The 27,824-nt window shown below is 47.5% G+C and overlaps 2 protein-coding genes and 1 non-coding gene across 4 annotated transcripts; 1 reads left to right on the plus strand and 2 right to left on the minus strand.

Moving 5' to 3' along the window:
- Positions 1-211: 211 nt before the first annotated feature.
- On the minus strand, positions 212-23,601 carry Ncapd2 (non-SMC condensin I complex subunit D2). Of its 2 annotated transcripts, XM_040737794.1 has the most exons (32): positions 23,324-23,601; positions 22,453-22,602; positions 19,178-19,253; positions 18,845-18,903; positions 18,203-18,384; positions 17,785-17,927; positions 15,197-15,324; positions 15,000-15,123; positions 14,717-14,864; positions 12,233-12,430; positions 11,030-11,164; positions 10,849-10,939; positions 10,603-10,777; positions 8,532-8,647; positions 8,035-8,259; positions 7,382-7,556; positions 7,073-7,157; positions 6,680-6,813; positions 6,233-6,365; positions 6,060-6,144; positions 5,819-5,983; positions 5,437-5,609; positions 4,288-4,399; positions 4,089-4,212; positions 3,851-4,006; positions 3,348-3,525; positions 3,169-3,263; positions 2,292-2,372; positions 1,981-2,164; positions 972-1,098; positions 715-873; positions 212-522 (listed from the first exon to the last, which is right to left on the minus strand). In XM_040737794.1, the coding sequence occupies exons 2-32, from the start codon at positions 22,577-22,579 to the stop codon at positions 437-439; spliced, it is 4,179 nt and encodes a 1,392-aa protein (XP_040593728.1). In that variant the 5' UTR covers positions 22,580-22,602; positions 23,324-23,601; the 3' UTR covers positions 212-436. The 2 variants fall into 2 exon arrangements, with proteins under 2 accessions (XP_040593728.1, XP_040593729.1); XM_040737795.1 differs by lacking the exons at positions 19,178-19,253; positions 22,453-22,602; positions 23,324-23,601 and having other exon boundaries at positions 18,203-18,364.
- On the minus strand, positions 18,459-18,781 carry LOC121137372. The gene has a single exon (XR_005874624.1). It is a non-coding gene; the product is annotated as a small nucleolar RNA U85 (small nucleolar RNA).
- Positions 23,602-23,651: 50 nt separating the features above from the next.
- Positions 23,652-25,392, plus strand: Mrpl51 (mitochondrial ribosomal protein L51). The gene is made up of 3 exons (XM_005084047.4): positions 23,652-24,320; positions 24,408-24,518; positions 25,069-25,392. Exons 1-3 carry the CDS (start codon positions 24,242-24,244, stop codon positions 25,263-25,265), a joined length of 387 nt encoding a protein of 128 aa, XP_005084104.1. The 5' UTR covers positions 23,652-24,241; the 3' UTR covers positions 25,266-25,392.
- Positions 25,393-27,824: the final 2,432 nt, after the last annotated feature.

The following is a 27,824-nucleotide window of genomic DNA, read 5'->3' on the forward strand; positions in this document are numbered from 1 at the left end:
GGCTGAGAAGCGCTTACGTAAGCGCAGAAACCACAGAATTCTCTTCAGTGGAACCTCACCAGTTGGGCCAGATGAGGAGACATGAAGACCAGAGACAGCCCAGGATGCCTGGGCTGCCTATCTATCTTCCTTCTCTCTGGTTTGGTAACCCTCTATCACTGAGTCTGGGCTAAGTGAAAGATGAAACAGAGACCAGCATAGGACAGAATGCTTAAAAGTATGTAAAAACATTTATTCTTAGAAAACATGAAGTGTTTCTTGGAAAGTGAAAGCGGCAGTCAGATGGGCTCTAAGGGAAGGGCTTGAGTGCAAAGACCATTTACATGCTAAAAACAAGGCGGCAGCAAACACTTCTACAAGGGAGGAAGTGAATTCAAAGGCATCCAATAAGGTACCCTGCACAGCAGGGATGGGAATAGATAGGAGAAGGCAGCTCCTAGGACCTGTGTCTTCGGGCAGATGACCTGCGGATCGGGGTGGTTCTCTTGGGTGTCTCTTCTTCTGTCATTTCCGCTGAAAGTTCTAGTCAAAGGATTATAGGAACAAAAGCTGAGTCACAAAGATGCTCTAAAGTGGATCTTAAAACATAAATAGAGCTGCAAAGCACACTGCGGAGGTCAGCCAGGTACCTGCACAGTGGGGAAGATATTACCAAGAAGAGTAACTCCACACCCAGGCAAGCCCCAAGGGGACCCCAAGGCAATCGAGTCATACCATCCTCGCTGGTCTCATCACTTGAAAAGACAACTTTGACTTTCTTCTTCTTGGACTTTTGTTGCTGAGTGTTTGGACGACGATGGTTGGTACGTCGAGGCTTAGGTGTGACAAAGTCGTTGTCTGAATCTACAGAAGTCAGAGGCTGTCGCCTTGAGACTAGAAATGGCAGGGAGACATGATTTCAAAAACAGAAACCAAGCACAAAGAAAAAAATAAATGAGTGAAGGGAGTCCCACTGTGGGCTTGTCTCATACCGGCAGAGGGTTTCTTGGCAGACAGGGCTTGCTGGCTGCCTCCTTGGCCAGTTTCGAGCTCCTCTATTCCATCCATGCCCCTGGTGTGACAGGCCCGAAGCTTCTGCTCGAATTCATCTATGGTAGTCTAGAGAAAAAAGGTGAAAACAGCACTGGAAACATTAGCTCCCTTCTTTAAGACAGACATAAAGAAACAGACTTCAAATGTTTATCCTAAGTAAAAGAAGCCAATATGAAATCACCATATATGGTGAGGTTACCACTGAGTGACACCACCACAGAGGTGATGTGGCCTTAGGGTAATGAAAATGTCCACTATGACACTGTGGTGACAAGTATGTGCCACTGTACAGTGAACCCAGTATCAGTGTGAACTGTGGACTTTGGGTGCTGATCTGTCATTCATTCAGTCACTCAATCACATTCATTCATCAGCTCAATGTAGACTAAGACCACGGTACCCAAGGATATGAAGGAGATGGAGCAGAGGACAGGACCAAACGGGGACTCTACTTACTTAGTTTTGCTTTAAACACGAAACTACTCTAAGCAGAGCATGTGGGGTACACATTTCCTACCAGCACATGGGAGGCAGAGGCAGGGGAATCTGTGAATTTGGGGCCAGTCTGGTCTACTGTAGCCAGCTAGAGCTACACAGAAAGACCATGTCTCAAGCAGAAACTGGCCTTTACTGGGGGCTAGAGATGGCACTGGCTGCTCCTGCAGGAAACCTGGGCTCCGTTCCTAGCACCCACATGGCAGCTCACACTGTCCTTAACTCAAGTTCCAGGGATCTGGCACCTTCACATAGACACACACACAGGCAAAATACTACTGTATATAAAATAAGATAAATCCGAGAAAGGGACCAGGAAGTGGACATAGAAGGGTCTGGTCTCAAGTCACTCTAGTTAAATGGCTGTAGTGAGGCTGGCCCCTAACCCTCAGGGAGAACAGACTGTGCTCACGGCACTGGAACCCACAGGGCCAGTGACCCTGCACCACCCACCTTGCCCTCAGGCTTGGCCCCACGACGCAGTTTGCCCACAACGGACAAAAAGGCACTGAAGACAGATTCATCTACTAGTTTATCTCCAAAGCAGTCAAAGTTGTCCAGCATCTTGTGGAGGCCTCGCTCTGTGAGGGGCAGCTGGGACACACAGTAGGCCAGATCCCGGTACTGCCGCTCAGTTCTGCACAAGGGAGGGACTTTGTGAGGCAGGCATGCCCTCCCGCTTCAGTCTCCCTTGGTACAGGGGCACCACTCTTTAAAGGAAAGAGTCCCTCTTGGCACAAAGACCTCCCAACGTGGCAGCATACCGGGCTGTGCGGAACCGATGACACAGCTTCTCCACCAAGCTCTCAGTCTGTTTGTCCTTGGTGATGTAGGAGAGGAGCTGCCTGTGAGGAGGGGAGTGTGTGACTGGCCAGGAAAGCTCTATTCCCAACTTCTACATCAAAGCCACCCCCCTCTGTCCTTGCTTTAGAAGAATGGTCTTGGCCATGGCCTACCACTGTCCCTTTAGTCCCCTTCCATTTACTGAGAATGCAGATAACAACAGCTGCCATCTAGAGACTGCTACTAGACACCCACCATACCGGGAGCCTGACCTACCCTAGTTAAGAGCCTCAAGAACAGGAAGCAAGTATCATCACTCTCATGGGAAACACAATTAGGGGTCAAGTTGTTTTTGGAGAAGGTACATCTGGGGCCGAAGACAGTGGCAAGAGTGCTTGCCTGACCTATGCTAGGCCCTGCGTTCTTTCTTATTCATTCTTAGCCCACCATAACCAACCAACCAATCAGTATGGGAGGGGAATAAAAGTGTGTCTGGTTGGTATAACGGACTTTGGCTGCCCATCCTACAATGAGGGATGCTCTCGCAGCCTGGACTCTTGGAGGAAGGCTTAGGCCCTGGATGAAATGACAGACTCTGGAGATCCTCCATGGAGGGCCTCACCCTCCCTGGGGATTGGAGTGGAGATTGGGTGGGGGGCTAGGGGGTCTGTCGGGAAGGGCAGGGGAGGAGGGGAGGGACAGGGAGTTGGAATTGACATGTGAAGCAAGCTTGTTTCTAACTTAAAAAAAAAAAAGACATCCCATCCCCTCAAAAAAGTGTGTCTGGTTCCTAACTAAGTCTGTCACACACACACCTCCCAAACCTCGCTACACCCCTGTAGGTCTAGAAAGCCATACTTCATGATTGTGTGGAAGGGCTCCTCTTCTACCCCACCCTCTGGGTCTGACAGGCGGCTGATGATATCAGGAAGGAGATTATAGACCGCATTGCCCTGCAGGAGAAAAGCACACAAATGAGAGGTGTGTGTGTGTTCTACACACGCCCTCTGCAGAAAGCTCTAGGCTGCTCCTCTCACCTTGTGGGAGAGCTCATTGAAGAAATTCTTGGCCAGGGCAGCAATCTGGGGCACAGGGTCGATGAGCAGCACTGCCATCTCGCTCACCTGGCCCTTGACTTTCACCATGTCCTTCAGGATCAGGTGTGTCATCACCAGCCCCGCCGTCCTCCGCACTTGTTGAGCTGGGTCTCGGAGGCTAGGAAAACAAGCTCTAGTCACTGACATCAGGAACTCGTTTATACCTAAGACCTATACGAAGGCCGATGCAAGGACCCACTGCTCTACAGCATGCCACTCCAGAAGCGGCTCCAAGGCTGTTTTGAATGGAAGGCTGGAGTCAGGGAGAATCATCAAGACTTGTAGGCAAGATTTTAGAAGGATGCTTAACTTCCAGTGTCCATTTAGGGCCCTCTTGTACAGGGTGAGGAGCTGGCAGATAATCAAGGCACTGCCACAGGCCAGGGGAAGAGCTGTGACTCACTGCAGAGTAGAACTCTCACTGGTGTGCGAGGATCTCTTACCGGGCGTAGAGATGAGGAGTCCAGGGATCCACCAGGTTGGGGAAGCGGATAGCCAGATCCCCAGTGGCAACCATGAGATTAGAGCGGACAGCGGGGAGTGAAGATTTCTCAAGCATGGTGAACAGAAGACGAAGCTGGGAGTCACAGAAAGTGGCACTGAGGGCAAAGAGAGAATCATTAGGGCAGCAGGAAAGCTGTGTCGTTTCATCTTCCTGCAGAGGAAACCAACTGGGCCTACCTGATCATGCAGAACTTGCCAAGGGCCAGTGAAGCCGTGGCGCAGAGGGCTGGGTTGCTGTAGAGGCCAGGGTTGTTGCAGACCTTAAGCAGCAGCGGAACAAAGGCAGCGAGCACCTGACTGCCTGTTGGAAGAACAGCTCCAGGTTTGGGACAGATCGCACTAACTGGGGCAAAGGACACAGAGCCCTTTTTCTTACCGTCCAGCAGCTCCTTCTCACAGATACTACGGATTAGTTCTGCCTCTGTGTCATCTGCAGTGGCCCCGACCAGCCCCATCTCTTCCTCCATAGTTGTTTCAGAGCTTGTATTCTGAAGGGAAAGAAGCCAGGGAATGTCAGTGATCACCTTTCTTTTTTAAGACAGGCTCTTATGTAGCACAGGCTGTCCTGAAACTCTCCACGTAGACCAGGCTGGTCACGAACTCACAGGGATCTGCATGCCTCAGTCTCCTAAGCTGGGATAAAGGTCTATATCACTTCATCCTGCTTTAAGACAAATTTAAAACGTTTTATTTTTACAGTGCCTTGCCCTGTATGTATATAAGGGTACCACATGTGTGCACTGCACACGGAGGTCAGCACGGGCACTGGATTCCCCTGGAGCTGGAGTTACCGATGGCTGAGAGTTGTCATGTATGATCTGGATCTGAGCCCAGGTCCTCTTCAAGAGGAAATGCTCTTAACCTCTGAGCCATCTCCCTACCTCAAAGACATCATTTTTGATTCTAGCATAACACTTCATTTGCATGAAGAGATCTAAAGATGAAGTTTATAAAATCACCCACGGGGTGCCAAACATGTCCATAGGGAGAAAGAATTCACGAGTGGAGGAGGGAATACAGGTCCCCTCATAGGTTTAAGATCTCTACTCCCCTTTCCTCCGAAGACATAACTGACTGTAAATGGCAAATAGATGGTCTGTGTCCAACCCGACATTGGTTCAAGGTCACTTCACCACACTGTTGCAAGACTGTCTTGTCTATGACAAATATACCTTTAGCATAGAGGACACAGGATCTCACTGGGTGACAGGCTAGTAACACAGGCTGATAAGAAGAGGGGATGTTATGTATGTGCTCAAAGAAACAGTGCCTCAGATGTGGCCACTACCCTAGTTTAAGGTATACAAGTCAGTCTGTACCTACACCCCCTACTGGATGAGCATGGACAGACCCATGCCATGTTCCTTGATGCCCATCTTCTCCAGGGGAGTAGCGACAAAGAGGCAGGTTCTTCACTTTTAATAGAGAAGCAGAGATTCCCCTGGGAAGAAATGTCCTGAGCTGAGGTCATGAAAACCTGGGAAATGCTTGGGGACAGGAGCCCATCACCTAGTCACTCACTCACCTTCTCCTTGGGCTCCTTGGTCCTGTGCTCCTGCTCCTCCCGCAGAACACGCCGCCGACCCAGCTCTCCACTCACTGCTTGTTCCAAATGGACCAGCTGCTGGAGGGCCACATCCCCAGCCAGTGACAGCAGGTTCATCAGCAGGAATGTGGGGAGCATGGGGACAGTCTCCTCTGATGTGAGGGAAGAGCAAAGGCATAGTCAAGTGCCATTAAACTTCCAGATCCCCTCCTTATCATGCGCCACTCAAGCTAGGGACGGGGTGGGGTGGGAGACGTGGCGGTGAACCAGAATGAGTGCGGGCTGAGACACCTCACCCTTAGGGAAAACGACACAGGCTGGCTGCCTCTGGGCCCGAGCCATCAACCCTCTGCCCACTTACTGGGGTCCTCCTCGGAGGTGCTCTTCTCAAGCTTCTCCAAGGCTTGCTTTGCGCAGCCCTGTAGCATCTGGGCACAGATCACCTCAGGGCCCTCTGCCAGCTGGTAGGTGAGGCTCACTGCCACCTCTTTGAAAGGGATCCAGAGGGGATCTGGATGTGCGAAGCCTAGGAGAAAGGCGTGGTTGATCAGTGCAGTGAAAGGACCCAGACACACACACTTCAGGCCCCTTTGATAGCTCACCCTTTGTGACCATCTCTCGAAGTCGCTCAAACAACTTGTGTTCCTGAGGCAGCCGGAAGGGAGGCTCACGTTCACCCAGGGAAGGCTGAGACAAAAACAAGATGTCAGGGTGGAGAATGCCGACAGGAGGCTCTGCATGCTCCTCAGCTGAGCCAGTCACCCCCATCGCCTACCTTCCTCCTGTCCGAGATGTTGGCAATGGCAAGGCACACCTGCTGGGCCAGCCTATAGTCCTGTGGGAACTTCTCATCCAGCCCTACCTTCACCAGAGTGTCTAAATTGCTTCCTATGATTTCTGGTTTTCCTCTAGGGAAAGGAAAACAAGAGTTAAAGGCAGCCCTGGGCAGGATTCCACGGTAGATAACGGGAGTGCGGGAAGGTCCCAGTAACCGCTGTGGGGTTCCTAGAGCCCTGACGCACTACAGAAAGGCCCTGACTCGGGCCAGGTCCCTGGATCCCCTTGTGCTAGTGACTATTTCTACTACACATGTAGGGTGCTCTCTCCATCCAGCAGCCGACCCCAAGAAAGCTCAACTGGCTGACTTTGGAGTGAAGGGAAGAAAGGGCTTCTCAGACCCTCCTTCCCTTCCCACTCTGCTTGCTTTCTGCCCGAGCCTCACCGTGCCATCATGCCAAGCAGCATGACAGAGGAACAGCGCTCCAGAGGAGAGCAGGGGACCTTTTCCGTGGCCCGCTCCCATAGCAAATGGATCACTGCTGGTTTTATCTCATCCTTCTGCACAAACTCACAGAGCTGAGGAGAAAAGAAAAATAATTCAGCTTCAAAAAACAGTTCCCTGTTGGTTTACTTGTCTGGAGACAACATGAGACCTTAGGGGGTTTGAGGCCAGCCAGGACCACACAGTGAGAGGACAGCCTCAAACAAAGTAGCAAATCCCAAACTGGGAATGGGAAAGCAACTAATCTCAACTCTCTGTGGGGCTGAACAGATCTCTGCACACAGGAAACAGCCGCTAATTATAACTGCTGAATGGAAAGAGTAGAAGACTTACGATTTCCTCAAGGCACTGGATGGTCCCAACAGAGGCGTCCACTAACAACAAAGAGAGGTTCTGTACGAGGGCCTGGGCCGTGGCTCTGTGGGAACAGTAGAGATCAGTGGTCACTATGAGTGGGAAGCTGACCTTGGAAAACAGGCTGTTAGGTTAGATAACTGCTTGGAGTAGACCTCGGTGGAAGTCGGACCCTGGGCCTGGTATGGAGCAGTTCAGAAGTCCCCTGCAAGAATAGCCTTCAGGACACTAGGAAATCCCCGAGAAGCTGACCTGAGAAAAGGTAACCAAGACAAGGAACCCCTATACCTGGCTGAGTCCCCTTTTGGGCTGAGGTAGAGTTGGCGGTAGGCATTCAGCACAGCTTCCCGGACACCAGGCTCCTTAGACCAGATGAGAGGCAGCATGCGGCGAACCCCAAACAGGGCCTGGGGCACCCCAAATTGGAACACCATCACAAAGAATTCAATCACTTCCTGCACCACTGAGAACAAATACAAATGTCACCCATCTTCTTGACAAATATCACAATACTCATAGATAGAATCCCTGTTAACACAGCAAAATGAAAATAGAGGCCACTGTCATTGTCCCTGAGAATGACTGCCATAATGCCTTGTCATGACACTGGCTAAACTAGGTAAACATTCCCTGACTTTCAATAGTGCAGGCCTCAGGGGCTGGATGATAGCTCAGGAGTTAAGAGCACTGGCTACTCTGACCCACATGGTGGCTCTCAACATAGCCTAACTCCAGTTCCAGAGATCTGACTCCTTCTGCTCTTTACAGGCACCAAACATGCATGTGGTACACATACATGCAGGCGAAACACACATAAAAGTAAATAAAATCTTAAAAAGTAATAATAATAATAATAATAAAAGTGCAGGCATCAAGAAATACGAGCAGGCAGGATCATTTTCCAACGCTAAGACCAGTCCTTTCTGCGGAGCCTGGCCTACCTGTGGTTGTGTTTTCATACATCATCTTGCTGATGATGCCGATGGCCTCTGTGATCTTCTGGGAGAAGCTGTAGGCATCCTGCAGGTACTGCACCAGCATCTCCTGCTTCACCAGCTCGTCGTTTCTCTGGGATACCTCAGGCTCAGACACACTGGGAGTGTCTTTACTGTCAGTTGGTGCTGGGACTGTGTCCCCATGAGACTCCTGTGTGGAAGCTGCAGGGCCTAGAAATTTGAGAGGTACAAGAAGTTTTGCCCAGGTGTACCTGGGGAATCCAATGGGTACCAACATCCCTGGATATTTCTTTCCACATTGTAAGAGTATGAAGTTAGAACCTATTCTAACACATTTGGTTCATTTCTTAATAGATCCCTGCAGACCCCTCTGGCTTGCACAGGCACCCTATGACCAGGCCTCTGCCTTTCCAGAGCAGCAGTGTCAGCCCCTCCCAGCCTCCTCCAGCCCGAGGCTGTGCTTTGCTGACTGAAAGGGTTACCTTTGAAGATAATTCCCAGGAGACTCAGGAAGCTGGTCTCCTCTAGATCTGTGTGACGGAAGTGTTCAGACTCTTGGAAGCGGCTGGTGGCTTCTCGAGTGAGAATAATAGCCTGCCTGAAAGAATACGAGCCTGTCACCAGTCGGCACCCAGAAGAGTGTCACTGAAACCTTTGAAGGGATCCTACCTCACGATTTCACGCAGTATCCTAAAGAGAAGGGATTCACCTCATGCTTAAAAAGCTGAGCAGCTGGGAGTTAGTGGCGCACGCCTGTAATCCCAGCACTCTCGGGAGGCAGAGGCAGGCGGATCTCTATGAGTTTGAGGCCAGCCTGGTCTACAGAGCGAGTTTCAGGACAGGCCCCAAAGCTACAGAGAAACCCTGTCTTGAAAAACCAAAATGCCTACTCCAAACACCTGTGTAAAAACCTACTATGTTTGGGCGTCAACAGACTTTCAATAAGATGTTACTTTTATGGCTTAACCACACAATGAGGCTCTTTTCTTGAAACAGAGTTTACAATGTAATCAGAATGACCATGAAACTCCCTATGTATCTCCGGCTGCCCTTCAACTCCCACTCCTTCCGCCCAAGACTCCCTAAACCTTGGGATTACCACAAGTGCTGCTGCCCCACAATAACATCTGTGTAGCCAGGGCGTGGCTGGGAGGCACAGCTCTGCAGTAGAGCATATGCTGTGCACATGCAAGCCCCTGGGCTTCGTGTCTGTCAAGAAAAACAAAAGGCGGCAGGTGACACCACCTCTGGTTTATGCCGTGCTGGGAGCTGAAGCTAAGGTTCCTATCTGAGGTGAGCGCTCTCACCTACCAGCTGAGCTACATCTCCATCCCCTTCACCTTCGAGATAAAGCTTCACTACAAAGCCCTGACTGTGAGGGAGCACTTTAGACCTTGCTAGCTTTGAACTGGCAGCATCCTCCTCCCACTGCCTCCTGAGTACTGGGATTAATAATAGGCATGCACCATCATACCAGGTTCACTTAGTTGTCTGTGAAATGCTAGGAACCAAATGCAGGGCCTTGGATACAACACTGAGCTAGACCCCCAGGCCTGGGAATGGCCTTTTGTTTTGCTTATCTGGTCCTGGGGATTGAACCCAGAGCCTCAAGCATGCTAGTGTTCCACCACTGACACATCCCCAGCTTTCTTTAAACTGAGATAGAAACTAAGTCGTTCCTGACTTAGTTTCTCAAGTAATTTGGATTACAGGTCCGTGCCATAGACTGAGCTCCTGAGGAGTTTCTTAAATAATTTAAAAAGTAGAAAGATGTCTGGCGGTGGTGGAGCATGCCTTTAATCCTAACACTCAGGAGGCAGAGGCAGGCAGCTGTGTTTCAGGATAGGCTCTGAAACTACAGAGAAACCCTGTCTCGAAAACAAACAAAAACAAAACAAAAAAGTAGAAAGGCAGTTTCAAAATATGCATTTGATCAGACATCACTAGAGTAAAAATATTACCTCTGGAAGCAGCATACTTAAGTACAAATCATTTTGGGGGGGGGGGACTTGAGGGGAGCTTCTCTGTGTAGTCCCAGCTGTCCTGGAACTCGCTCTATAGACCAGGCTGGCCTCGAACTCAGAGATCCATCAGCCTCTGCCTCCCAAGTGCTGGGTGGGATTAAAGGTGTGCGTCACCACAGCCTGGCTTAGTACTAATAATTTTTAAGGATTCATCATAAGTCTCTCAAAGGTCAACTCTAAATCCATACAGACCCGCTGTGGAATAATAGTGTTGTACACAGCGAAGATGCATCACTCTGGTTTAATAAAAAACTGAACGGCCAATAGATAGGCAGGACTTTCAGGGCACAGATGCTAGGAAGAAGGCGGACTCGCCAGCTGGATACAGACAAGCAGGCTGGGCATTACGGAGATAAGAAAGCAAATGAACAGAAATGTATAAGTTTAAGTTATAAGAGCTAGTTAGAAACAAGCCTCGGCTATTGGCTGAGCTTTCTAATTAATAAGTCTGTCTTTTTTTGTGAGCTGACAGTCCGAAGGAAACTTGGTCTACACAGAGCTGCAGAGAACACCTTAGTCTTTCACATACTTGTAACTAGCTTTGGCAAGCAGGTGACGGATGCGACCTTTCACCTCCTCCGCAGTCTCTGAGTCAGCAATTTGTTGGTCTCCTTCTTCCTGGGGAAGCTCTAGAAGCTGCTGCAGGGTAGACTTCACTTCTGGTAACATGGCTTCCCATTCCTCCTCTGGGTCTAGCGCTGCAGCTGAATGGGAGTCTCGTTTAGTCTCTCTTAGGCTTTATGACCTCAGGGAGAAAGCAAGTCAGACTACTCACAAGCAGCTGTACTTTGCCTCTGGGCTGCTCGCATTTCTTGTAATTTCTGGGTCTCCTTCTGCAGTGGTCCAGCAAGGTCAGTGTCACTAAGCTGTCAAGTTAGAATGCACATCAGGTCACTAACATACATAATTCCATCCGTTTCAATTTCACTCCTCTTGCACGCATCATGTTTACTTACCTTGCAGGAAAAGGGATTATTGGCTACGAAGCTGGCCAGCAGCTGGATGGCATTTTTACACACAAGCACTGATTTGTCTGCCAGACGTCCCACTGCTAAGGCCATCACTGCCTGGAAACGGGTCAGGGGGAGCACCTAGATGAACAGAAGGAGAATCAACAACTGCAGCCTATGGGCCACACCCCGTGGAGGGCAGCTACATATTTGGCTCAACACAAAATTTTAATCCTACTTAAAATACTATGGTATTTTGTTGTGATTTTTCTTTTTATAACTTTTCATTTTGTATTGTTCATGGGTATGAACTTGGTAGATGACAATGGCAAGTTGTAATGCCCAAAGTTTGAAGACACCCATGAGTTTAACCTAAGCTACCCGCTCATTCTAAAGAAGCTTTTTTGTGGGTTATAAAGTATGTGAATAGCAATGCACTGTAGTCCTTAACCAAAGCAGCACCATTCTTTTAAGAGAAGACTTTTATTTCTTTTAATTTTATTTATTTATATTTTATGTAATGAGTGCTCTGTATGTATACCTGCATGACAGAAGAGGGCATCAGATCCTACTATAGGTAGTTGTGAGCCACCATGTTGCTGTGAATTGAACTCAGGACCTTTGAAGAGCAGCCAATGAGTGCTCTTAACTGATGAGCCATCTCTCCAGCCCCCCATGGCAGACTTTTATTACTGGTAGTAAGAATCTCAAGTTTAGACTCTTCTTGGGGCAGTTACCAGATTCTGTGTCTATTTAAAAAAACAAAACAAAACAAACAAACAAACTCCACTTTTTTCAGGAGTTAGAGATATGGCTCAGAGGTTTAGAATACTGGCTATTCTACCAGAAGACCTGGGTTCAATTCCCAGCACCCATGGCAGCTCACAACTGTCTGTGACTCCAGTCCCAGGGAATAAGAGGCTTTCAGGCTTCCACAGGTACCATACACATGTGGTACATGGACACAAGCTAGCAATACACCCATACACATACAATAAAAAACATTTTTCTTTCTTTTTTTAAATTGAGTCAAGGTCTCGTATATCCCAGCTGTCTTCCAGCTTTCTATGTGGCTAAGGATGATCTGAAACTACTGACCCTCCTCCTACCTCTACTTCCCAAGTTCTGGTATCATAGGCATGCCACAATGCTCAGCTAGATTTCTCTCTTTACTTTGGTAAGAGCTTCAACATAGAGAAGGTTGTTTACCTTCTGTTGGACAATCCGTGTTAAGAGCTGCAAAACACGGCTTCGAACAAAGGAGTTGACATCATGGCCATGAACTTGCAAGATGTCCAGGAACTGATCTCTGGTTTCTCGAGCCGTTTCTTCCAGTTGGTCTCCTTTCAGGACCTGCAGTATCACCTCGGTCATGGCTGCGAGCACAGCATTGCGCATCACGTAATTCTAGAGGGAGACACGAAGTTGAAGCAGACCTCTCCACTTCTATACACATATGCCTTTCCCTCAGTCTTCTGCCCTTCATCAAGGTTGCCATTCCTTGTGCTAAGCTGTGATTTTCCTGGCCAACTGCCTAGGTGTTTATCCTCAGGGTCACAGGAAGATGATGAGTTCTGAGGGGATTCATCTTCTCAGAGAATGCCAGAAAACAAATAAATAAATAAGAGCCAAAATCAAAGTCTGGTGATTCCTGATCTGAAATGCTTGGGACACAGTATTTTGGATTTTGCATATCTATATACATAGTATCTTAGGGATGGAAACTAAATCTAAATGTGAAATACATCTATGTTTCATATATAATCACACTTATAGTCTAAGGGCAATCTTAGATACCACCAAGCCTGATGACCCGAGTTCGATTCCCATGACACACTTATAGTCTAAGGGCAATCTTAGATACCACCAAGCCTGATGACCCGAGTTTGATTCCCATGACCAGTGAAGGGAGAGAACCAACTTCCACATATATGTACACATTATACACACAAAGTAAATAAATGAACGTGTAACTGTTTTTCTTCTGAGATAAGGTCTCACTATGAAGCACTGTCTGGACTAGGAGTATGAAGAGCAAACTGGCCTCAAATTCACAGAGATCCACCTGCCTCTGACTCCTGGGTGCTGGGATTAAAGATGTGTGCCATGCCTGGCAAATAATATAATTAAAAAACAAAATCAGATATATCTATAAATGCACATTTGAGAAACATTTTTTATTATCCTTTATATCTGATCATGCTGTGACCTTCTGATAGGTTTGATAAAGAGCTAAATGACCAATACCTAGGCAGGAGAGGAAAGGCAGGACTTCCACACAGAGAGGGGAACTGGGAGGAGGAATCTAGACATGTGAAAAAAATGCCAGTGAGACACAGAAGAAGCAAGGATGGACAGTATGAAGAAGTCGTCATGTGACAGAACATAGATTTTAAAATATGGGTAATTTGAGTTATAAGAGCTAGTTGGAAACAAGCCTAAGCTAAGGCTAAACTTTCATAATTAATAAGTCTCTATGTCAGTATTTGGGAAAGAAAGACTTGTTACAATAAAACTTTATGAATAAGGATTCACTTTCCTTCCTACTCCTTCGTAACAAAGAAGAACAGACCAGCCTTGGTGCCAAGAAGTCTGTTATGCAATCTGGTAGAGAGCAGGGCAGGGGATTTCCCCCCTCATCCCCAGGACAAGAGCCAGAGAACAGAGCACCACACAAGAAGTTAAAGAAAATTAGATCAATGAACAAACTGTCTTTGACATTTCCCTGGGAACCCCCAACACTAGTCTGGGAGGAAGCCAGGTAACCATCCAGGAAAAAGAATTGAAGAGGAACAGCACAGGTTGGTTGAGAAAGCTCATTGTTTGTAGAAAGCGATGCTAGCCAGATGGGAGCAAGAGGCTGCAGCCCAAGAACTGGATGGGACTGAGAACCAAACCCGAGTCCCTCTCACTAGACAGGTGCAGCGTGGTCATCTCTTCTACCAGAACTGCATAGAACCAAGCGATATAAAACCCAGATTCGGTAAGAGGGCTCCTTTATGTGCTTCTCTGTAGACACTGTCATAGTGATCCATCCAGACTGCCCATCTTCTTTGTGTGAAAACCTAATCTGGGGACAGTCCTCCTTTGCAGCCTAGGCCAGGATTCTCCTTTCTAAGTCCTCTGGGTCTCAGGCTCCAGGTGGACACTTCCATTCTAACTGAAAGCTACTTTCTTTCTCAAGAAGCAACCTTGAAGCTAGGTGTGGGCACACAAGTTTGTCATTCCAGAGCTGGGAAAGTAGACCAGCCTTGGCTAAACAAGTTTGAGGCAAGCCTAGGCTGCACAAGACACTGGAAGGGGGTAGAGGAGGGGGAGAGATATAAAATGAAAATGAACCTTGGCTAGGCACGGTAACGCACATAATTCTGGAACTTGGGAGCCAGCCTAGGCTACCAAGCAAGCCCCTTTTCCTTCTTATCCTGTTGTGTGTATGTTTGATGTGTGTGTTTATATGGAACATTTGCAGACTCAAAGGACAACCTTAAGTGTCTGTCTCTGCCCTTTTCCTCTGCATAAATTTACATGTAGGCAAAAACACTAAAAATTATTAAAAAATTTTAAAGCAAACAAAATTCTCACCTTTTAGATCATGTGCTTATTATTAGTATGTACAAGTCTTTGGGTTGTTACCCAGAACCACATTATAATGGAGGGGGGGTGCTTCAATGGGCTTACAACCCCTAGACTCACCTCTCCATCCAGATGATCTAACAAAAAGCACATGCTGGACATAAGGACAGCTGGGATCCGCTCTGCTAGCTCAGTGAGGAAGGCTGCAAAGCCCTTTGCCCCGGCTGTGTCTCGACTCAGTTCCTGTGAACACTTCTGTCCAATCTCTCTGAAGAAAACGCAGATATGGCAAGAAAGCTCAATTGCTGGGTTCCCAACAAGGGAAGTCAAGACAGGCAGCTAGCACACGAAGGAAGCAAACGTCACATGAAGAAAGGGTCTCTGAGGAGGAGGAGTCAGTCACCTTACGATCTCCCCCACGATGCTCTTCATCCCATAGTCTGTTGCCCAGAGACTCACAGCTGCCACTAGCACAGACGGCAGGTGCTCAAAGTGCTGCAGCATCTGGATAATCTTCACCGTCGCACCTGGGAAGTACCACCGTGAGGCATTCGGGAGAAATGGCAAAGCAGGGGCAGGAGCAAGGTGGAGGCAACTTACTGAGCATATGACTGTAGCGGACCAGGGCCACCCCAAGCAGGTGTGCGATGGCTTCCCTGGTGGGGCGGTTCTTCTGGTGACTAATGGTGGGATTCTCCAAAAGGCGGTAGCAACAGCCAGTAACCAAACTAAAAAAGATGGACAAAAAGAAATCAGCTCACTGGAGTCAAGTCCCTGGCTGCTCCCTTACTCATTCTGTTGCTACTAAGTCCAAAATCAAGGTTTCTAGAGTTCCATTCTTTCAATCTAATCACCTTCTACACCAAGGTGCTTTACAGAATGCAATCCTGGGGGGAATTTTTACCTTTGGATTAGCAAATGTCAGCCAGTTTCTCTAACAAGAAACCAGAAAATATGATCAATCAAGATGGTAGGGCAAGGTTACTGAAGGCTTCTCATTGTTAAAAACGATCAGTTCAGTCTTTACCTAACAGACTTTGCATTTACATCTGCTGTAACTAACTGATCATTTACATTTACTTTGGTTTTTGAGACAGGGCCTCTCACTGGGACCTGGGGCTCACTGCATGGACCAGGTGGCTGGTCAGAAGTTCCAGAGACCTATCTGCTTGTCCCCACCTCCCCAACACTGTGCCATGTTTGGCGTTTGAGATGGGCATTGAGGATCAAAGGTTAAATATCCTCATGATGGTATGGTAAGCACTTTGCCGACTGAGGCACCTCCCCAGGCCTCAGGCTAACCACGAAGTCTCTAGGTCAACCAGGATGCCCTCGAACTCACAGACACCTGACTCTGCTTCTCCTGAGTGCTGGGCTTATAGGTGTGTGCCACTATGCCTGGCTACTTAGTTTTTGAGACAAGGTCTTGCTATGTAGCCTTGGTGGCTCACAGAATAGCCAAACTGGCCTTGAACTCCTGGCAAATCTGCTTCAGCCTCTCAAATTATAGGTAATAGGCATGTACTGCCACACCTAGTCACTTTCTCCTTCAAACACACACTTCATTTCCTTTCCAGTCTTACATTACTCAGATGTCTAACCAGCACCTCAAACTCCATGTCCAAAGCAGGACTTCTGATCTCCCCTGCCAAATACCCACCACCTCCCGATACCTCCGTTATCAGCAACTCCTTTTTTCTAAATGTTCTGGCCACAACCCTGGGATGGTTGTTCTTGACTGTATTTTCCCTCACATTTCATACCCAATCTGTCAGCAGATCCTGCAACACCATAAGAAAAAGAATCCAACTACTCCCCATCCCCTATGCCACTCCACGGAATTGCCTTGATTACTGAACTGGTGACTGGTCTCACTCCCTCTGCTGTTCTACAGTCTATTTCTATCTCATAACCAGGATGACTCCAAGAAAGTATAGTCACATAACGTCACTGCTCTGCTTGTGAATGGTACCATCGGGCACTGAGCATAGATCAAAGTCACCACGAGTCTTATCAGGCCCTGCAATGTGGCCTGACCCGCCAGCCCACCCTCACCTTCTCTCTCTTGTTGTGGTGTGGGATATTCAATCATTCCATGTGAGGATGTGTTGCTGTTTTTACATCATCTGCCTAAGGTACCTTCTGATAGGTTTAATGGCCAATAGCTAGGCAGGAAAGGGCAGGCGGGACTTCCGGGCAGAGACAGAAACTCTGGGAAGAATGGGGTGTGTGGGGGGTGGGTGCTGATTCACCAGACAGACATAGAGAAGTGGGACCTGTGATACTGAGGGAACAAGCTACGCGGCAGAGTGTGGAGAATGTAGGTTAACATAAATGGGCTAATTTAAGTTTTAAGAGCTAGTTGGGAACAAGCCTACACTAAGGCCAAGCTTTCATAATTAATAAGACTCCCTGTCATGATTTGGAGCTGGTGGTCCAAGGAAGCCTGGCCGCACTGGTGCCTGCTGGAAAGCTCCCTCCTTAGGGTCTCTGGACTCGCTCTTCCCTTTTCTTATCCTTGCTGTTCCTTGAACTCTTCGCACATCTCTCATTAACTTCCTCCGGATCTTGGCTAAAGTGTCTCCACCTCAAAGAGGTCCTGCCGGAACAGCTGACTTAAAAAAATCACAGCCCTTCCCTATCAAATTTTCTAGCCTCTTCCTCCATATTAACACACAATACATACTATGTATTTTCCATTTTTAAACACTGCCAGCCAGGAGTGGTAGCGCCACCATTTGGGAAGTTTGAGGTAATTTTATGAATTCTAGGCTAGCCTAAACTCACTAGTAGTGAGTTCAACACCAGCTGGGCTACACAGCAAGATCAACCTAAAAAACAACTCCCACCTAAAAGCACACCTTCTATTCTAAAATACAGTGTCTATAATGATGCCCACCACACACCTAGGGGATTCTTAGAAAACACATTTCCACAAATACAGATATTAACAATGAGGAATTCATTCTGGTGGCATGTGCCTTTAATTCCAGTACTTGGGAGGTGAAGACAGGTGAACCTCTGTGAGTTCAAACCCAGTTTAGTCTACATAGAGAATTCCAGGCCAGACAGGGCTGCACAATGAGACACAGTTTCACAAAAATAACAAAACAAAACAAAAGGCCTATCTAGCAACAGAGTCTCATTCCTCTAAGCTCAGGACCATCTGCAGCCACCTAACCACCCACCTGACAAACTCCTCTTCAATCACGGAGTGGTTCCATAGGTGACGAATGTCCAGCTGGAGCAGCTGGGTTAAAAGCTGAAGAACTGGCTGCCTCTCTTCCTCCCAGTCAAAGCCATGGGCTGCCTTGGCCTGGGCCTTCTTTCCCTAAAGTGATGGTACAGACACCTGGGGTGGATATCACAGAGTAAAGATGATCTAGCCTGTGCGCCCACACTATCCAGTATCAAGGCAAGGCTAGGCAGTTCCATAGAGGGTTACAGGTTCTAGAATGCACACTTTTATCAGGGAAGGAGATCTGGTACTTGGGGACTCCCTCCTAATCCCCAAACAAGAACAGTAAACATCCTAGAATCACTGGTTTCTTTCCCATCAATTCTCTTACCACCCCATGTAAAATAGGCCAGGAATTCCCATTTTACCTTCCCACCCACGTCCAGGTTGATGAGGCTTGTCCGGCTGGTCATATTCTCAAAGGACTCCAAGAGGCGTATCAGGGCATAGCAATTCATTTTGAGGGCATTGAGATGGGCACTTCTATCTGATACACTCAGAGTTGCATCATCCAGGATGGATGGAAGTTCCTGGGAGTGGCAGGATACCACTGTGAGGGGCAGAATCTGGGAGTTGGTCTCATTGACTTTTATGTACCCCAACTTGTAAACACTTAGCACTTGTAGCCATCAGATTACCAAAGATCTGTGTGTCATCTCTCAGTGGTTATGACACAGCTAAGTCCTTTGGGACCCCTGACCCTTGTATCTTGAATATAGCCTGTTCCTACTTCCATTCCAGTTACCACAAGTCCTCCCTGGCACCTGGAGAACCCCCTACTGGAGTGAGGAGGTTCAGAAGTAGGAAATCTTTTGTTGGTCCGCCCTTACAGTGAACGCACATTACTCTGTATCGACCACCAAGATTACAGACCCTCAACAGGTCAGAGGTTCCCCGGACTTAGCCAAACCGACTGAATCACAACAGCCTTGATATCATCACATGGCTGAAAAATGTAGGAAATGCTAAACACAACACCTTCCAGTCCCAGCCCCCAAACCCATCGACACCTTTTATCAGGAATTCCAGGGTATCTTCCTTGAGGCCAGGATCTACACTTCGAAAGTGACTAAGAAGGAAAGAAAGTGCGGGAGTGAGACAGGAGCCTGCAGAGCCCATTCTCATAGGTCAGGTCTAGGGAATCTAACATGTGAAAACACTCATGGAGTTGCCCAATAAATACGGAAGCTGGACAAATGCTCACTACAGATGTCAGCACCCACAGCCAATTATCAGAACCTGTCATTTGGAATTTCAAAACTAACATGCAAAAAAATAGAAATAAAAAACCACCGAAGTAGCCTCCGGTTCTTTCAGCAGTCCCCGCTGCGTACTCCACTTACTGTAAAATGCTGTAGACTGTATCAAAGTGCTCCAGCATAGCCAGGGGTCCCCGCGCTCGGAAGGCTGACTGAAAGGCTAGGAAATGAAGGGTGTGCTTTATTTAGAGGAAAGAGGACTTTTTGGTAAATTTTATTTCTATGCAGAAGGCATTTGGTTGACATGTTTCCTGAATCTTCAGTCTTTGTCTTTCATGATCTTGTTTTGTTTTGCTTTGTTGTTTTTTTTTTTAAACTTTTGTCTTTTTGAGACAAAGTTTCTCTGTGTAGCCTTCCTTGGCTGTCCTGGAACTCAACTCTGTAAATCAGGCTGGCCTCGAACTCACAGAAATCCGTCTGCCTCTGTACTGGTGTGATTAAAGGCAAACGCCACCACTGCTTGTCCAGGTTTTGTGTTTTTTTTAAACACATGGTTCTGTTCTATAGACCAGGCTGGATTTGAATTCCTGTGCTTCCTGGAATGCAGGGATTACAGGCATGCGCCACCACTGCCCGGCTCATCAATTGTATCAAAAGGGAGATGATAAGTCTGATATGGTGGTATACAGCTAGCTATAACCTCAGCAACTCAGGAGGCTGAGGCAGGAGGATTAAGGCTTGCAACCACCAGCTGTTGGTGGTACACCCCTTTAATCTCATCACTTGGGAGGCAGAGGCAGTTGGATCTCTGTGAGTTTGAGGCCAGCCTAGCCTATAAATAGAGTTTTAGGACAGCCAGGGATGCACAGAGAAATCCTTGGAGGTGGAGGGGGCGGGGGAGTTGATACCAGAGAGACCTGTCATTAAGCAAAATCAAAACCACAAAACAAGGAAAGAGGCAATATCTTAACACTGATCGCTCGGCAGTGTTGCCACTTCTCCGTATTTTTTTCTCCTTTATATAACCATTCAGTCAACAAAGGACTGCACACATGACAAGGTCAGTGATGTAGCAGCCACCTACTCTATGATGTTTACACAATTTACACAATAACAAAATTGCCTAATGACACAGGTCTGAGAATATATCCTGCTAAACTACATGTGACAGTATTTTGTGGAAAAATAAGTTTGAAATTATGCTACTCCCTTGCTTCAATCACATTTTTGGTAAGGCAAGCATCTGTAGAATTTTCTTGCCTGATATAAACATTACTGTGTTATTTTCTATTTCCATTACTGTTTGTAAACCTGCTAATGTGAATCTTATGTAAGAAAAGGTTGAGGGTCAGGTGGGCGTGGTGGCACACCCTTTTAATCCCAGCCCAGAGGAGGCAAAGGCAGGCTCTTCTTTTGGAGGGGTGATAAGGCTTCACAAGGTCCATCAGGCTGGCCTCGAACCCAGAGGTCTGCCTGCCTCTGCCTCTGCAAGCACTGGGATTAAAGGTGTGCACCACGCCTGGCTCATTACATTTTCACATACAAGTATCATGTACTTTAGTCACACTCACCACATTTTGTCATGAACACTTTCTTACCTCCTCACACCACAAGATGGCCCAGGGCTACTTTATATTTCCCTTGGCTTGGTACTGGAATCAACCTTTGTTGTTTGTTTGTTTGAGACAAGGTTTCTCTGTGTAATAACCCTAGCTCTACTGGAACTTGCTCTGTAGACCAGGCTGGCCTTGAACTCAGGGGTCCACCTGCCTCTCAATTGTGTGTGCCACCACTACGCAGCTAGAATCAACAATTCTTGGAGTCCTGGCTCACTGTATAGGAGAACAGTTTATAAAAATCCAAGCTCTAAGCACTGGATAGATTCACTGTTGCTCCTGGCCGGTAGCCCCAGTCACTAGGGAGGCTGAGGCAGGAGGATTGAAAACTCAAGAGCCTTACTGGACTACAAAGTGAATTCAAGGCCAGCCAGTGCAACTCAACAAGACCATGTCAAAGGGAGGCTGGTGATGTAACTTGGTAAATTACTTATCTGCTACATGCAAAGCCCTTGGTTCAATCCCCAGTCCTGAAAAGAGAAACCAACCCAGCAGATAAGAAGGAGGGGCAGGAAGACCAGGAGTTCAAATTCAGCTACATATTCAATTTGAGACTGATCTGGGTTATACGAGTCCTAGTCTCAAAAAAGAAAGAAAAAGCACAAGACAGAAATGCCTTTTCCCATTTCTGCCACCTCCAATAGGAGAGAAACTGGAGTCACTAAGCATCCCTGCTACTGTCAATGATTAGATGAACTGGGTTGTTTGTCTTTCTAGAAGAGGAAACCAAGACATACAGAGAAGTAACTTGTTCCAGATAAGACCAGCCGAGAAGTCAAACCCAAGCAGACTGGCTCCAGCAGCTTTGGTCTATATGTACTTCCCTAAGCAACCCAGCATGAACCAATTCCAAGAAGTACAGAAGCACTGTGGAGTCTTACTGATAATATACAAGTTGTTTCAGTCTTTCAGGAGGGTTCCACACTGTGCATACAATCACAGGCCACACCGTCAGTGAAGAGTCACATATATGGTATTCCTACTCGATAATGGGACTGAAAACTTACTATTGCCTAATGATGTAACCATTGTTACATTTACACTATGCATCTGTAAGGTTTGTGGTACAAACACATTCACTCTGCACTTCAAATTCTATTAAAGTATGGCACAGACAGTTGTGAACAGTATCATTCTTGGTAATAAAGGACTATATTCTTAGCTATGTAATTGCTGTTATTTAGGGTGTATTTCTACTTATATATTTACTATAAAATGCTAATGTTGTGTTACTCTAACAGCAGCCTCATACATCTTCTATTTTTGTTGTTGTTGTAGGAATTTAGCAGTCACTGTATTCAGGGTTGACATTAGAATGAACAGCTGTTTTTTTTAATAAGTGCTTTGACCTTGAAGAATCCTTGTGGAAAACAGTGATTGTTTTGCTGAAGGGACATTGTAGCCATCCCATGACTTTGGACACAAGACGCCTCAGGCACACCTGAAGCTTTTGTATTACTGTGTATTGCAAAAAACACATAATATAATAAAGGACTAGAGTCATGGGAGCACATGACGAGACGCTCTCCTTTAATAAGACACTTAATTAGATTAGGGACCTTGGTATGAAGAAATACTTCGTGTAACAATTTACCAGGGCTTTACATTGGTTCATAATAAGGGGTAAAAATACGAAACCCTAGTGTAACTGGGTTACGTGAGACTGTTTCTTGAATAGCTCAGGGAGGACAGTCCAGTACATTTCCTGCCCTGATGGAGTGTCACAGAACTGCAGACCAGAAACAATATAATTCCATAGAGGATGTTTGTCTCTTGAAGCTCACTGGTAGCCATGAGTCTTACCTCTAAGCTGGGATGGAAGATGCTTGATAGGCAATACCTCTTGAACAACATACTGATTCACACCTCCGCTTTTCAGCAACTCCTCTGGAGATAAGGGCAGATGAAATTCGAAGTTTTGGGGAGACATCCTTCTCCCACCGGCTCACAGGCCTAGAAGGCAAACAGCAAAAAAGTCAGTCTAAACCAGAAATTCTCAACCTTCGTGCCTCGATTCCTTAACAGGAGTTTCCTAAGATCATAAAAAAAAAGATTTATAACAGTAGTAGCAAAATCATAGTTATGAAGTATCAATGAAATAATGTTACGGTTGGAGTCACCACAACATGAAGAACTATGTTAAAGGCATTTAAGTCAGGCGGTGGTGGTACATGCCTATAAATCCAGCTCTTGCCTGAGGCAGGATTGCTGAGTGGCTGCAGTGAGTACGAGGCTGTCAAGGGCTATCTCAACAAAACAAAAAAATTAAATATTAATGAACTATTAAGTGACAATCAGTGTGTACAAACAGCCTTGTTGCTTCCATTTTAAAGGGAGAAGATCTTTAGAGAACGCCTCGTTCAGCATTGGGGTTCCCGGATGCACGAGGAACACTAACATCTATTTATTCATCCCGTGTCTGCTTCTGTACTCTCCTAATCTCGGTCTCACGGGACGCGTAACGAAACAAACTTATAGACTGGGTAGTAAGGTTACGGCGATGTGCCCATTCCACACGTTCCATGTCTGGTCTGTCACACTCACTGCCACATTAGATTTCAAGGACATCCGTAGCAGACATCGCTGCCGACGGCACACTGGCACAGGCTGGCTCACGTCCCGCACCCGACTCTCAGCCTTTCACTTCCCGCTTCCCATCCGTACCACACCTCACCTGGACGCCTGGACACCGCTCACCCGCCGCTTCTTCGACTGGGGTCGACCGGCAGAAAAGGGAGGAAGAAAACACGGGGGGGGGGCACAATACGCGCCAAACACCGAGATCGTTTTCAAGCTGGCGAGCAAAGCAGCCAATCCGCGGCAGGCTGAGACGGAAACCCGCCTCGGAGTCGGGCGTGGCGCTCGCAGAGCCCGCAATTCCGAGTTCAAACCTCAACGGCTGCAGGGAGGCCAATCGTGACGCGCCTGCAGAGGCCGGCCAATCACAGCGCGGGAGGCGGGCCCAGCGGGCGGGGCGGGGCCAGCGGGCGGGGCGGGGCCCAGGGGCTCGGCTCTCTCGGGGCTCTCCGCGGTGATCCGTCCCTGCAATGGTGACCCGCTGTCCTCCCGCAGGCCCGGAGGCAGAGCCAGGCTGTCTGACCCAGCCCAGGTTTTACCATGCGACGCCCCGCCAGCCACCGCGCCCCGTAAACTGAGAGAAAGCACTGTATCAGCAGAACCCTGTTGCGAGGCGCAAGGGGACCCTGCCGTAGCGCCGGGCTCCCATCCTCCACTCCCCTCGCAGTTGAGGACGCCTAAGGAAACAGGAGAGGGTTTACTTCTACGGTTATGTTTGAGGGCGTCCTAGTCTGCGACAAGAAACGTGCCGCGGCGGTAGAAAAAATTTCCAGTGCACAAACCGGAAGTATCTGAGCTGGGCGCGCTGGATAGGCCGGAACTTGAAGGGCGGAGCTTGTGGCTGGGGCAGTGCGCGCCAAGGCGGGTCTGCTCCCAAAGCTACCTGGGTAAAGGCCCAAGATGGCTCCCGTGACTGTCAGGGCCGTGTGAGACCCTGCTGAGACCGTGTCCTTTGAAACCCACACTTGGTCCCCATTTTCCTGGCTGGTTTGGTGCCCTATTGAGGTGGACAGGCATGGCAGGGAGTCTTCCGTGGGTGGCAAGTAGGAGCCTGTGGGGCTTGCTGCCCTTGGCGTGCAGAAACTTCTCTCAGGGTAAGTGGGTAGTGCGTGGAGGAGACGAGCCGCGGACGGCTTGTGAGTGGGCAGCGCCGGTTCAGTCTCTATCCCTTCCATTCCTAGGTGTTCCACTATTGACCCGCGTCAGGCTTACTCTCCCAGCCCCCAGAGTGGTTGATCGCTGGAACGAGAAGAGGGCTCTGTTTGGTGTATATGACAACATCGGAATCCTGGGTAGGACTTGATTCCTAGTTTCGGAAGGACTATTGTGCTCTGTCGACTATTTTGTTTTTGTTTGCGTAGAGAATAGCGATGTGCTCAGGGCAGCCTTGGCACAAGCTGGAGCCTAAGGCAGGCAAGAGACCAGGCTGCGTTGCAGAGAATAGTGTGGGGCCCAGTCCTACTAATGCAGCTCGTTGTGTGCTGTTCTGAGTGCCCAGAGCTAGGAATAGTGGTGTCAGTGTTTGAACCCCAAACATTCTGGCTACAAAGTCTTGATTTTTTTTAAAGGTGTGTGTGCGTGCACACGCTTGCCTGTTTTACCATATGTACTGCTTACTGTTCAAGAAAGGCCTCATGTACAGGGAGTCAGGCTTCCCCCAGAACTGGCCTTGCAGACAGCTGGCAAACCTAACTGCTGAGCCCCAAAGAGTGTACTTTGTACTATTATGTGTGTGTCTTGTCTGTAAGTCCTGCCCAGGGAGACAGAACTGGGCTGAAGGCTTAGCTGGCCTTGCTGCCTTCTCCTCTCTTGAAACTAACACATTCTCTCCTCACATTACAGGGAATTTCGAAAAACACCCTAAAGAACTGATCAAGGGCCCAGTATGGCTTCGAGGCTGGAGAGGAAATGAATTACAGCGTTGTATCCGGAAGAAGAAAATGGTTGGAAACAGAATGTTCACCGAGGACCTGCACAACCTTAACAAGCGAATCCGATATCTCTACAAACACTTTAACCGGCATGGGAAGTACCGATAGAACAGAGAACACGAAACTCCAGAAGAGAGACACACTTGTCACCCTGGAGAAGGGGAACAGGACTTGCCCTTTCAAGGAAAGAGCTCAGTGTGCTCTCTGTAATAAAATGGGCCTTTTTGGAATGTGATATGCACACTGTATGTTCCTCACAATGCTGCTTCTACTCATTCATTCAGACTGAAGTCTGCGTCCCTAAGTTGTGGGGTCTTCTATTAAGACCTTATTTACAGTTCAATTATACTTTTGTCAATTAGAATCATTTATTGTTGGCACTGACGTTGTTCCTTTTTTTTTTTTTTTTTATGTAATCATAGAGACAAAACCCAGGGGCTTTCTTGTTCTAGAGGAATACTCTGCCATTGAGCTACCAGGCCTCTTGGAAATGTAACGATGCTGTTGTTTCTAAATACCACTCTCATCAATTAGGTTAACTAACCTGAGTGAAGATGTGTTTCAGAGGGTGACCTTGAACCACATCCAGTTTTATGCAGTGTTAGAAACCACACCAGGGGACTGGAGAGATGGCTCAGATGTTAAGAGCATCGGCTGCTCTTCCAGAGGTCCTGAGTTCAATTCCCAGCAACCACATGGTGGCTCACAACCATCCATGATAAGAGCTGGTGCCCTCTTCTGTCATGCAGGAATACATCACATAATAAAATAAATCTTAGCCAGGCGTTGGTGGCGCCCGCCTTTAATCCCAGCACTCGGGAGGCAGAGGCAGGCGGATCTCTGTGAGTTCAAGGCCAGGCTCTACCGACAGCCTCCAAAACAGAGAAACCCTGTCTCGTAAAACCAAAAAAAAAAAAAAAAAAAAAATCTTAAAAAAAAAGAAAAGAAACCACACCAGGATTTCCTATGTTCTAGGCAAGCATTCCACCAACTGTACTAGTACCTCCTTTAAAGTTTTTGGGGTGGGGCAGGATTTTAGTAATTCTGGCCTAGAACTCACTATACCCAGCAGGCTGGCCTCTTGTAAATGGACGTTTCTCTGCCTCTGCCTTCTGGGTGCTGAGGTAGCTGTGTGTGCCACCACACCTGGTCTTTCTCACCTTTTTTATTTTTATTTTTTTATTTTATTTATTTATTTATTTTTTTGGTTTTTCGAGACAGGGTTTCTCTGTATTGTTTTGGAGGCTGTCCTGGAACTCGCTCTGTAGACCAGGCTGGCCTTGAACTCACAGAGATCCGCCTGCCTCTGCCTCCCGAGTGCTGGGACTAAAGGCGTGCGCCACCAACGCCCGGCTTCTCACCTTTTTTAATACATGCCAAGTGCCATGTGAGAGCACAGGGAGGGGAGGCTGAGTTGCTCCTCAGAAGCTACAAAAACTCCTCGGTAGATGTGAAATGAACTTGTTTCCTGGATATTTGTAAGCACCAGGGTTATGAGAGAGATGTGCAGATGAAAGTAAAGCACTTGGAAGCATGAGTTGGCTTCTTTAAGGGACGGATGTGTATGATAGTGCTGATATCTTGAATATACTGGGTACTTGTGCCACAGTAAAACATACCCTCTGCCTGGGTTTTGTTTTTGTTAGAATATATTAATTGTAAAAGATTCACTGTGACTTTTTTCTTTTTTTTTCCGGTTTTTGGAGACAGGGTTTCTCTGTATTGTTTTGGAGGCTGTCCTGGAACTAAGCTCTTTGTAGATTAGGCTGGTCTCGAACTCACAAAGATCCTCCTGCCTCTGCCTCCCGAGTGCTGGGACTAAAGGCTTGCGCCACCAACACCCGGCTGACATTTTTCTTTTGTTTATTTTGTTGAGGCAGGGTCTCTACATAATCCTGGCTGTCCTTCAACTCACTATGTAGACCAGGCTAGCCTTGAACTCATAGAGACCAACCTGCCTCCTTAGTGCTGGTTTTTAAGACTTGTGGCACATGCCCAGTCAATATGACACTTTTCATACATTTTTTTTAAATAAAAATCACTTTGATGAGCATTCTAGAAATTACAAAAAGATAATCCAGGGAATTTTTTTTTTAAGGTTTTTTCAAGACAGGGCTTCTCTGTGTGGCTCTGGCTGTCCTGGAACTCATGCTGTAAACCAGCTTAGCCTGGAACTCTCACAGATCCGCCTGCCACTGCCTCCCAAGTGCTGGGATTAAAGGTATAAGCCACTACCTCCTGGCTCAGAGGAATTTTTCTTGCATACTTTCATGCAAGCTATTTTTGTTTTGGTTTGGTTTTTGGGACAGAGTCTGGGGTTGGAGAGATAGCTCAGCAGTTAACAGCCATCTTCCAGAGGACCCACAGCTGTTTAGCTCCAGTTCCTGGACTCTATGGAGACCAGGCATGCACATGGTATCATGGTATGCAGACATACATGCAAGCAAAAAGTGAGTCTAATTCAAGCTCAGGCTGGCTTGGAATGCTTTTTATTTTTATTTATTTTTTTGGTTTTTGGAGATAGGTTTCTCTTTGTAGCCCTGGCTGCGCTGTCCTGGAACTAACTCTGTAGACCAGGCTGTCCTGGAACTCATAGATATCTGCTTGCTTCTGCCTCCAGAGTGCTGGGATTAAAGGTGTGCACCACCACTGCCTGGTTTAGGGTGA

This window comes from Mesocricetus auratus, unplaced genomic scaffold (assembly GCF_017639785.1).
Source record: "Mesocricetus auratus isolate SY011 unplaced genomic scaffold, BCM_Maur_2.0 Super-Scaffold_100676, whole genome shotgun sequence".
Taxonomy (NCBI): Eukaryota; Metazoa; Chordata; class Mammalia; order Rodentia; family Cricetidae; genus Mesocricetus; species Mesocricetus auratus.

Coding starts and splice junctions, on each gene's coding strand:
- Ncapd2 (XM_040737794.1), bottom strand. CDS start 22,579: ATGTCTCCCCAAAACTTCGAATTTCATCTGCCCTTATCTCCAGAGGAG. Junction 6,366..6,679: donor CTGCTTGGCATGATGGCACG/GTGAGGCTCGGG, acceptor TCCTTTCCCTAG/AGGAAAACCAGAAATCATAG. Junction 6,145..6,232: donor ACATCTCGGACAGGAGGAAG/GTAGGCGATGGG, acceptor TTTTTGTCTCAG/CCTTCCCTGGGTGAACGTGA.
- Mrpl51 (XM_005084047.4), top strand. CDS start 24,242: ATGGCAGGGAGTCTTCCGTGGGTGGCAAGTAGGAGCCTGTGGGGCTTG. Junction 24,321..24,407: donor GTGCAGAAACTTCTCTCAGG/GTAAGTGGGTAG, acceptor TTCCATTCCTAG/GTGTTCCACTATTGACCCGC. Junction 24,519..25,068: donor TGACAACATCGGAATCCTGG/GTAGGACTTGAT, acceptor CTCACATTACAG/GGAATTTCGAAAAACACCCT.